Source organism: Symsagittifera roscoffensis, chromosome 3 (assembly GCF_963678635.1).
Source record: "Symsagittifera roscoffensis chromosome 3, txSymRosc1.1, whole genome shotgun sequence".
Lineage (NCBI taxonomy): Eukaryota > Metazoa > Xenacoelomorpha > Acoela > Convolutidae > Symsagittifera > Symsagittifera roscoffensis.
The window spans coordinates 54,927,921-54,940,067 of record NC_087064.1 but is presented as its reverse complement, the minus strand read 5'-3'; the positions used below and the strand labels follow the sequence as shown (position 1 = coordinate 54,940,067).

The 12,147-nt window shown below is 34.8% G+C and overlaps 1 protein-coding gene across 1 annotated transcript in view; it reads right to left on the bottom strand.

Moving 5' to 3' along the window:
• The window catches only part of LOC134842338 (uncharacterized), a 59,907-nt gene that overhangs the window by 34,791 nt on the left and 12,969 nt on the right, over positions 1–12,147 (bottom strand). The window contains exon 4 of the mRNA XM_063858624.1: positions 1,522–1,671. Within this exon, the coding sequence (XP_063714694.1) occupies positions 1,522–1,671 (150 nt within the window). The remainder of the gene's footprint in view (positions 1–1,521; positions 1,672–12,147) is intronic.

Here is a 12,147-nt window from a genome sequence, read left to right as displayed (position 1 = left end):
TTGACCCGGTTGTATGATGCTGAGGATGTTAAATTCTGGATAAAAGTTTTTGAAGATATTTCACCTGCATTTTAATTTTTTAATTATAAAATTTAAAAATTGTCATTTTGGTTTGAAAAGCCCAACTTATATGCATTTTATGTTCCCAGTTTCGACAAAAAGGAGTACTATATTGCTTGAGAAAATTTTTACAGTCAGTCCAATTTTCGAAAGAAAGTTAATAAGTGAGAATTGAACAAAAGATCTACCTAAATTCGAGCCACTGTGCTATGCACTATCATCAATACACTTTTAGCTAATGTACACTGCTGGCTTATTACTTTAAAGACTTTATCAATGATGGTGGAAGGCAATACGCAATATTATCTCACATATAAAATATTCCGAATTAAAATCAATTTCATTGGTGATATAATTGTTCCGACTTTCCATTACGAGGCCAAACAGTGCTTTTTGTAAATTGTAAGCGGATTTTGCAGCAAGGACGCTCCCTTTGTTCTTTTGTTGTTCATTCATTTTCTTTGATCGTTCCGACAAAGTTTTCTCATGTTTAAAGACTTATCTCTGGAATCCAGGAAAACGCAGACATAAAATTGTGAGCCTATCCACTGCACAGCTTGGCCTCGTAATGTCACAGAAAGTGTGAAATTTATTTGCTCGGGGTAGTTTTTTTATTTAGACCAAATTTTTTTAGAACAAATTCCTCTTGGGCAAGCGATCTCTGGATCTTCGTGGGCCCTACCGAGTGGGCCCACCGTTATATCATCCTGCCACGAGCCCACCAAACTGCTCGTTTTTTTGTACTTTAATATTGAAATTTTAACCTAAATTATTTATGCGTGGCGAATTATCTCCCACTTCTTTCCAACAAAAAATCTTTTTAATTTGAATTGAGGCAGGCAAAAATAGTTTGCAGTTAAAGGGCAGTCGGAACATTGAGGGTTTTACCCTGATATGCGAGCTGTCTTGTTTTAGTTATACTGCTCAATGTTTAGCGTCCAAATGGCAAATCTGAGCGTGGCAAATGATTTCAATTTTTAAACCGCTCAAGTTTCAATTCAAAAAAATTTGAGACAATTTTAAATGACTCAAACATAATCATTTTGTAGCTGCTAATGTTTTTAATTATTGTCAATGTTAATGTTGTCATTTTTAGTTCGCATTCCTTGGATTAGGATTCAAACACAAGCAAAAAAGGCGCCAAAAACTAAAGAAGAGAATTAAATGTTTTTTTTTCTAGTGAGTAATGGTGAAATCAGATAACTTATAATTTTTTTTTTTGAAATTTTACCAGAAAAATCAAATTCCAAAAAAAATTTTGCAAAAAAGAATCCAAATCAAGTTAAAGAGCAATTGGAACAATCAGGACTTTACCCTGATACGAGCGGTTTTCTTATTCCGAACATCGTTTTCAGCTCCACTAAAAACTAAGCTGTACTTTTGTGATTATGTGAGTCGATACCAAATGTTTCATCCCCAGGAGGTGAGTGGTTGTAATAAACTACAATACATAGAACTGACCTTGATGGAGTTGTCCCACCCGGCTGAGTAGAAACAGTGAGGGTGTGAGGGGGACTCTTTCAGAGCAAACACTTTCTTAGAGGGACGGCAAGTGCTGCTGTTCGAGCTGGATGTCCTGTCAGTTTTGGATCCATGGTATGCACGTGTGATCTGCAACACACATGATTGGTTCTTTGTAATACAGCGGAAACTCAAGTTTTAACACTTATTTTACAAATAACCTAAATGCTTCTGTGTATACAGGGTGTTTCAGATAGATGTATTAGGTAATACACCATTTAGTTTCACGATGAATCACACTACGAAAAAACCCTTTTTCGGGAAAACCTGCTGAGTTAGGGCTGGAGTGTATAACTCATAGAGTAATTTCGGATAGGGTACACCGTCTGCTCGTCACGCTATCTTATTTTCGGCCGGATAGATTCGTGCAACTTCTTAGTCTAATACCGATCCTAATCTTACTCTTATACTATCTAGTCTCAGGTTGTTTAACTAGTCTCTGCTAGGCTCAATAGATCTAGGGTATACTGGTTTATTGCGGCTGCTGAAGTGCTCGGGAGAGTCCAACTAATTTCTAAGTTAAATTCAAATCTCTCTGGTGCTGAAATTACAAGTAACTTCAGCACTTACAAATAAGTGGGTTGTTAGTTAGATGGATCATGATTGGTTAATATTAAATACTTTACATTGGTAAAATATCTAATTTATCCAATCATAAAATGTAGTTTAGATCAGGTTCCACCCATCCGGGTTTTACAGAGTTTTTTAGAATAGTTCTTCTGCGATTCGAAGGATGGATGATGGACGTTGGTTTTTGGCGAACATCATTTTCTTCCGTTTCCTCTTTGTTAAAGAAGTTCCAGGAAGCTGGAGTTAGAGACATAAGACGTTGTGTCTTCTAGTGACAACGACTAAGTCTTTGCAACAAACTCAAATCTGATTTCAGAATGGTTGGCTATGTCAGGTTTTTCTGTTCTGCGTGGAGAACTTCTTTTGTGTCTGATCTAGTTTGGGAATGGCGTGGAGATTGTGCGTGGAGGGGATGCCTGGTTACTCGGATCTGTACGTATACTTGAACATCGAGGTGGTCATTGGTCTAGTTCAATGAAGTCCTTTTCTGCGAAGTCAAGTCGTACTCTAAATCCTTTGAGTTGTGATTGTGAGTGGCATATCGATTGTGGTTGGTCATTCTCTCTCGAGTGTAGTGGGGTCGTTTTGTCTTTAGATGTTCGTCCTTGGTGTTGTATTCTGATCTATGTATTGCATAATGTAATTTACATTTTATAAAACATTTATTAGTTTAATATTTTTTAATTATGATTTTAGTTAGTTGTTTTCACAAAAGCTTTTTGTTTTAGTTCGGTTATTTTGAAGAGTTACTCACCCTTGAGTAGCTCTTATTAAAAATAGAGGTGTGGTCACAAAGCGTGGATGTAGCGCGGTGGGTTAGGCCGGCTATAGAGCATGCTCAGGACGTCCTTCCTGGTGGGTTAGGCCAGGAGTGGGAGTATGATTTCATGTGGTTTTTATGAGGGGTCCTGTTATGTGACAACGTTTTATGTTGGGTTTGTTGTGGTTTTTCTTATGTCTTGTTGGTTATGTCCTTTTTCCAAAAAGCAAATTGTTCGTGGTATGGGTTTGTCTTTCGACTTTTTTGTGTTTTATTATTTCTTTCTTAGACTTTATAATAGTCTTCAAAAGAATAAATTATCCAGTTTTAAACTGGGTTAATCCGGTTTGGGTACCGTTGGTTTCCTTTTCTTAGTCATGCTGTTATTCTATGATTTGTGGTATTTAGTAAGCTGCGTTGGTTAGTTTTGTTTAGTATATGATTCCTTTCCAACCGGGTTAAAGGAAGGTTTGAAACATGTTATTATATGTTAGAGTTGTTGAGTGTGAAAACTTGAAACTGAAATTCATTATTTTAAACAATTCTTCGTGGGCGAGCTGTGCGAGTGTGGATAGAATTTCTGTGCGAATGAATGAGAATATCAAAAGGTTAGTACTGCATTTGCATTTTATTAATTTACTGCATAGAATTTGGAAATTTACTGCTAGTTATGGGGGAATTTTAAGTTACAAATTTTCATCATAATTAGATTTACTGCTTGTGGGGAAAATTTTAGAAATGAATTTACTGCATTGGTATTAAATTTATAAATTTATAAGTGTAAGAGATTAATAGAATTTTTGAAATCTGTTTGATGAAATTTGCGATTTTTATTTGTCTTTTGTGGTTTTTGTAGGTGATTGTCGGATGAAGGCTAAAAACCTAAAGAAAACATGGATAAAGTATGGTGAGTTTTTTAATATTTTAATTAGTTAGTAATATTTATTTAATTCATACTTACCTGTTAGTCGTCGGGGAAAAAACCGTGGGGGAAGATGTCGTGGATGAGATCGGAATTTGTTAGTAGTTTAGCTAAGATGCGGATGATATTTTTAGTCTGAAGCAGTGGCCAAAGCAATTGAAGTGCCTTAATAGTGGTTAGTTCTTCAGTGCCAACTGCAAACTCATAAGGTGTGTTTTGGATTAGATTATATAATTTGTGATTGAATTTAGTGTTGTGGATGAATTCTAAAATTGGGATTTCTATAGGTTGTACAAACTCGTGCGGGATAAGGAAGGGTCGGGATTCTTCGGCGTTGAAGGTCTTGGTGATGGGACAGAAGATGTACATTTGGGTTATGGGATCATAATTGCGAAGAATACCATGAAGGTTAGTATCTTTAATGCAATATGTGAAATTTAGGAAAAATGGTGAAGTGTATTTGGAATTAATGAATTGAAAACGATGGTGTGGTTGTCTAGAGGGTGTGTGTAGGTCAAAGTGATTTTGGATGAAGCGATAATAACTATATGTGTGGGTTTGTTTAGTGCGCAACATAATATCGTGTGAGCAGTGTAAATCTCTTTCGTGTGGTGCAAGGAAATGAAAGGTTAGTGAAAATATTTGGAAGCGTTCTTTAAAACTTTCGTATGCTTGTGTGTCTGTTAGTGCTTCTGAAATAATGTGATCAAACTTTCGGTCGAAGATGTTTAGTGTAAATATATATGGTGTCTTGATGAAAAATTTCTCGGTAATTTGTGGATTAGCGAAGCGATCGTCGTCTAAGAATTGATCTTGGTTAGCTCTGATGATGTTGTGATCATAGTATTCGAGTGTATATTCGTTAGCTCTAGGTGCAGTGTGTGTTTTTAGTGATTTTTTATATCCAACGTAAGTAAATTGTCTAGCTGTTAGTGGTGTAGTGAGTCGATATAGCATGTCCGTATTTCGCTCTATATCGATGTGAGTGTTAGATAAAGGTAAGCAAAGAGGGTTAGTAAAATGATAATATGAGGTCCAAGAGAGAGTGGGCATTAAAACGTATTCATCTACAAAGTTGCGTGTTTCGTTAGTGTCGTGGGGGGTGTTTAAGGTGTATTGTGGGAATGAGGGTAAGGTGATGGCTAAAAATTCTTTTGTGTTAGTATGCTTGGGGTGGTTGATGTATTCACGGGCTGTTCCTGGTTTTGCTGGGAAAGGATGGTTGGGGAACTTTCTTTTAAAAGTGCGGTAAGCTCTATTAGTGTTGAGTGAAGATTCAGTTGATGTGGATGATGGTGCTAATGATTCAGTATAATTTGAAGAGGGTGTAGGGGTAGGGGGGTTGGATGAATTTATTGTGGAGGAGATTTGGTTTATTGTTGGGGTATGGAGGTGGTAGGGTTGTTGTTGAAGGGTAATAAAATTATCTAGCTCTGGGGAGATTCGGGGGTGTCTGGAGAATGAGATGATTGGTCAGAATGAAGTGAGGAGTAGGTTGGGGTAACTTGGGAAGCATAAGAGGGTGTGGAAGTGATTGGGTCAGGGTTATTGGATAATATGGGTTGAAAAGGGGGTTGAGAAAAATTAGAAGAGTTATGAAAATTATTGGATGGGGATGGTTCTGAGTCGGCAAATTCATCGGGGGTTTCAATATTCGGGTTATTGAGTTGTGAGATGGAATATAAAACTGAGATGTGTGAATTAGTGTCGGAATTCATGCCTGATGTTACATTACTAGATGGAAAATCGGGTGGCGGAAAAGCAAAAAGTGGTATTATTGGGATTGGAGAGGTAAGATTGGTTGGGTGGGAATTTGATCGGTGTAGTGATCCAAGTTGGCGGCTCATCATGGGCTAAAAAAATGATTATTTTGAGACTGAAAAGCGGTGGTATGGGGTTGTTCAATAATTTGTTCATAAGTATTATCATCTTGTGACTGGTGTGTCATTATATGTTGGATGGGACTTTGTGATGTGGTGAGTCGAAAATTTGGATTATGTGTGATGGCTAAATTTCGAAAATTTCGTGGGACTAGGGATAGTGGATGGTTATTTGGTAGGGGTGGTAATTGTGGTGCCGTTGGCGTTATGTCTACATTGTTATGTTCTTCGTCGTATGTATTTTGTCGTGTTGCTATTTTTGTGTTATATTCTTTTATTTGTGCGTCTAAAAGAATTTTGTTTATAGATGTAGAAAAGATTCCAAAAAATCCTGCAAAGAGTATGCGTGCTACGCTTGCTTGTCTGTTTACTTGTGTGTGTATAGCACATGTGTTGTAGATTCCTTTTAAAAGTGAGAAAAGAAATCCAATAAAGTTAAACATTGCGTATAAAATAGTCAATTTTTCTAAGATGTAGTAGGGCCATCCTAGAAAATCGAGGATCTCATTTTTGAGTGTAACAAAGCTAAAAATGTTAATTGGTGATATATCTTGGGGACGGTATTTTTCACCGTTTAGATATATATAATCTTTAATGTCTTTAAAATATCCGCTATAGTCTTGCGTGTAGATATCGGCAAATCCTGCGGTTTCCGCAAGTTTGCGTAAATTTTGGTCTATTGATTGTCTTTGTATAGTGTCCATTTGTGTTAATAATTCTTGGAATTGTTGTGTTCTAATGTGATGTTGAATATCTGATTTTGAATAGATTCCTATTGATTGTAAGTCTATATTTGGGTTTCGAGCAATAGCGCGAATGCTTTCTGGTGAAAATTTTTTGAGTGATTGCATTAATGTGGGATATGGAGTGAGAAGATAATATTTATTTTCATCAGGGTTTAGTTGTACTACATTGTGGCTGTTTTCTGATCCACATGGGACTGCGGTATCCCAGAAATAGGTTCTTCGTGAAAGTGTATCCACGAAATGTACTTTATTCTTATAAAAGATAGGGATTCTTTTATAACATCGTTTATCTTCAAAAACGTATAGTGGTGATACTTTTTTAGTACAAGTATAAAACCATAAGATGTTTCCTTCATAGTCTAAAAAATTTGATCTATTTCCAGATAATAAGTATCCTGCATAGGGTATTTTTAATACTGCTAGTGCAAGTGATTGTAATATTTGTGTTCGTTCTAATTCGCATAGTTGGTGTAGTGTTTCTAATTCGGAGAGTGACATTTCTTGAAAAATTCGGCTAATTGTATAATCTAGTTTCATATCTAAATGAATATCATAGTGGATATTACCGAAATATGTAGTATTCATTAGTGATAATTCTTGTAAGCGTGTGCTTCTGGTGTCATGGGGTTTTAGATGTCCACCAGGTTGTCCGTTGCTTTTTTCAAAATTAACTGGTATATAGGATGTTCCTTCGTTTGGAGGATGACCTGTGGCATATGGGTCAAGTTTTATTTTTCCAGTGGTCATGTCGAATCCTTTTTCGTATTCAACTAATATTTCAGAGTATTGTGTTCTGTGAAGTGGATTCCTGTATTTACATGCAAGTTCTGTTTCTTGATATATTTGAAAACGTGTCAATTTATTTTCTATATTGTGTATTTTTCTAAAATTAGTACTTTGTTTTCGTGATGGATGTACTTGTTCATATGGAATTGATTGTATAAAGTATTTTTCGTGAAATTTTATCATACGAGCGTGTATTCTTGCTACTTGAAATGTTGTACATGTATCTTCGGGGAACCAAACAATTGTTGCTTGTGTTCTCGTTGTAGGGTCGCAATAACCTTGATCATTTTTACAAGGTAATCGGATTCCTTGATAGATCATTGTATTATCTGATAAATCTCGTGTTAGTTGTATTTTTTCGAGTTGTATTTTCCAATCGAAAAACATTATTTCTTGGTATCCTTTATTTTTTGTGTCTGCTTTGCAGTTTGATGGGTTATTTATACCAATGTGTGGTATCCAATGTTTATCGTGTAGGTCATAGGTTAATCGTCCGTGTGCGCCGTTATACGGGTATTTTTCGTCTAGTTTTATATGTCCTTGGTGTCTTTCAAGTTGTGATTGATGTACAGAGTCTGAAAAAACTTGAAAGTTAACTAACTTTCTTTCGGAGTTTTTATTTTGTGTGATGTTTAGTCTAAGTAATTCATTTTTACAATCGTCGGGATTGAGATGTAAAAGACGTTCTATATTACTCTGATAGAATGATTCATGGTCAAGTCGGTTTTTGTTTCCGTTCGAGACTTGTGAACAATGTACTTTCTTTTCGGAAAATGTTGCTGTGAATTTATAACCTGTAACTGTTGTTGCTCGGGCTTTTGAATAGAGTGTTGCTATTACATTTGTGGTTTCTATAGCTTGTGGTTCTGTTTCACATTGTGATACTTGATTTATTGCATATTTATGTAGTGTTTTTTGTTCATTTTCTTCACAATCGTAATGTGTTACTAATAAATCTTGTGGTCCTGTACGAGGGGAAGGGTTTATGTTTTGATTTGAGATTACTAGAAAAAGGAGTTGGAGAAAAATTAATAATTTTAGAATATACATGTGTATGATAATCCTGAGTATGGATTATAAAATGTAATGTAGCCAATTGTGTTTTTGGTATATCTGTCGTATTTGTATATTACTTCAATAGTTATAAACGGTGGTGGTAGTGATTGAGCTGTTATGTTAGGTGGGTTTAATGGGTAGGGATGTTGGGTAATATTGTTTAACTTAACTGTGATTTCAAACTTTAATTGTAAACTGTTTTGTTGGAGTATTTGAATATTGTGATCACGGATATCGTTGTGAATATCTTGGCGATATTGTAATCTATTAAGTGCCCAGTTATGAAGGCGGTTACTTTCTTGATGTTGTCCAAATAATGGTGGAGGTGCTATAAATGTATTCCAATCTAGTCTTAAAGGAATATTTATTGATGATTGTTCTCGATATCTGGCGTCGAGATTATTTGGAAAATTTAAGTTAAAAGGTGGTGGTGAAATCTGGCTTATTGATGGTGTTGATGGTAGTGATAATGTTTCTGGTAGTGATGAGGATGTTGTTGTATCCGTAGAAATATCTATTGGATTATTGACTAAATTTAATTCACCTTGTGTAAATGAATGTGTTGTCCAATATGGTAGTCGTGATGCCTGGTTTGGGGGGTTAAAGGGATTTTCACGTATTTGTTCAGATGTTGGTGTTGAACCTAAGTAATCTGATGGTAGGCTTGAGGTGCTACGTTGTGAAAGAAGCGTAGGGGTTTCTGGTAATATACCAATGGGGTTTTCTGGAGTGTTTTGTGATGGGGATTGAGGTATATCAAAATGAACTCGGGGAGTTTGAAAATTTCTGTTTCGTCGAGCATGTATAATTTGTCTATTTATTTCGACTGTATTTTGGTTTTGACTAGGATTTCTTATTCTACTTAGTTCTTGTGGTAGTGTTGGGTATAGGTTATATGTTGGTTCGCTTAGAGGTGCTTGTCGTTGAACTGGTTCTAGTGGTTCTGATAAACGAGCATGTCGTTCTTCAAAAGTGTATGGATTGTCTTGAAAAGAAATTCGTGTAGATGTTTGAGGATTTTGAGTAGTTGAAGGTGGTGTTGGGTTATCTTGGGATGATGTCGGTGAAGACTGATTCTGTGACTGTTGGGTAGCAATTTTTGATGGATTTTTGAATTGTTACTTTAGTGGGAAGGTTTATGTTTATTATAATATTCTTCCAAAAAAATAATTAGAAAAATTGTTGCTAGGGCAAATGTGATGATTGCTTTCTTTATACATTTGCATATTGTCAAAATGAGGGATGATAAAAATGTTATGAAAATTACAAACAATAAAAAAATATCAGTTCTACTGAAAATTGTTCGTATCATTTAGACAAGTTGTATAAATCGTACCTGTGGATATAATCAAGGGTTTTGGAAAGTTGGAGGAATAGTTCGAGTATAGTGTAGAAAATTAAAAAAATGTTACAAAAAATGATTAGGATTATTAGAAAAGATTCAAGTATATCAAAAAGAAATATTATAAAGGTTTCAAGTATTGTAAAAAAATGTTTAAGATTTATGAGTATTTGAGTAACTGATTGAGAGAAGAGCATTTAAGAAATGATCTCTTGGTCGAATATTTTTTGCTGTTTGAGGCGATTTTCAAGTGTGGTCGGATTATTTATTAGTTTTTTGACAAGTGGGTTGAGTTTTGTAAAAAATTGTTGGGGGCAATTTTCATGGTGATCGGGAGGTCGTCTTTTTCTTTATTTTTGTTTGTCAAATGATCCGGGGTATGGTGAGATTTTTATACTTTAGGCTAATTAAAATGTTCATTTTGTTACTTTAGGCTAAGTTAACAAATTTGTTTTGGGGGTATTCGTGGTCTGAGTTGGGGAAATATTGTTGATCTTTGGGTTATTAGATAAGGGAGGGGTATGGTATTATGGTGATATTTATTTTAGTTGTCAAGTTGGAGTGGTTTGCTTATTTTTGACCTGGAGGTCGTAAAGTTATAGTTATAGATGTGCCTGGAGTTCTATATGATTCGTCTAATTGGTCTTAGTTTGAGTTAGAGAAAGTGACGGATTGGATGAATCCTATTGGTCTATTTTGAACTAGAATTATTGCGTACTTGTCAGCATGTTATTTTGAAAAATGTAAATGAAAAATGTTTCGGAGGTTTCAAGGTTGTGAAGTATAATGTTAAAATTACTTTTGAAATTCCACTTTCTTTAAAATTTTAGATTGGGGGATGAATATTTTATAGTTTTTACGTGGTTGATTTCGGAGTCTTGTTGTTTTTCGATTTTCTGATTTGTCGATCTGTTCTTGGGGTATTATTTGTTCGGTCATTTTTCTATTTTTTCTTTGTTTTGGGGATTCTTTATGGTTTTGTGTATTGTTTTTGGTGGCGGTTGGTTTTGTGTTTTGATTTTCGGTGGGGTTATCATTTTGTTCTGTGTTTTTCAGATGTGGTTCATTTTGAATGATTTTTAATCCTGTGAAAGAATATAATTGAGTTAATTCGCGGAGTGCGTATTCTTTTGGGTAATAAGGTAATAGGTTGTTTCGATGTTGAACGATTTCTTTTTTGTTTGAGTCGGTAATTTTATATGTGACCTCAGTGGGTCTTGCAATTATTTGGTATGGTCCTTTTCGAAGGGGTTGTAATTTTTTAGAAATTCCCTTTTGAGTATTAAAATTAGGTATTAAAACAAATGTTCCAATTTTTAATTCGGAGGCTGGTGTAAAACGTGAATTGATTTGTTCATTAATGTTTTGTCTTTGTAATAACTTTTTTGTTATTTTTTGATAAATTTCATTGTGTTTTTTATCTCTATTTAGAATCCATTCGGTGTGTGTACCGGAGGCTAGTTTAAGAATTTGTGGGTGATGAAAATGATCTTCATCGTGTGTATGTAAAGGTAGGTTATAACAAATTGAGTCTTTATTTGGTTGACAATAACCTTGTGCGTTTTTATGAGAATTTGCTGTAAACATTATTGGTTTGCGTGGCTTTTAGTTAAAAACCATTTCGTATGGTGACATTCCTAAAGTTGTCGTAATTTGTGAATTATATGCTAAGGGAAATAGTTTTACATCTGCTGACCATTCGGTATATTTTGTATCATTTCCGTTGATGATACATCTAAGATATTCTTGTAATGAACGGTTCATACCTTCGACTAAACCGTTTGTCCAAGGTGCATGAGATGTACGTGGTTTGTGTTTAATGTTATATAAATGACATAGTGTGATAATTTCATTATTTATGAATTCTGTACCATTGTCTGTAACTAAAATTTCTGGTAGTCCGAATTTTGCTATCCAGTGTTCATAGAGTGTTGTGTAAGCGTAATAAGCGTTACAATGTGGTACTGGGTTAATTGCTACATAATGTGTAAATGCGTCAACAATTACCATAATGTAGGAGTTTCCTTCGGATGAGGGTGAAATTGGTCCTTTGGTATCAAATGAGATACGATGATTAAAGTACAAACTTTGTCCTTTAAAATCTTGTTTTTGTGCTATTTGTTTTTGATTTGGGTAAGGTTTATTTAGTTGACATACTATACAATCATTGCATAGTACTTTTATCCAAATTGGTGCATTTGGGAAGTAAAAATTTTGTATAAAATTTGAATATGTTTTTTCTGATCCAGAGTGTCCTTTAATATTTTGTGTATGTGAAATATTAAAAGCTATAAGAATCATACTTAAAGGGAGACAGGGAACTGTAGATTCATTCAGGTTTTACTCTAAAAGGTCTGTATTTTCGTTAATTGTTGTGTTGTTAAATTTGCGAAAGTATCGGAGGAGTGTTTTGTTTCCTAGAATGGTTGAATCTGCCTTGACAGGTTTAGTTTTATATTTGTGCCATGATTTTAGTTGTCTAATTATTGGGTCAAGATTTTGAT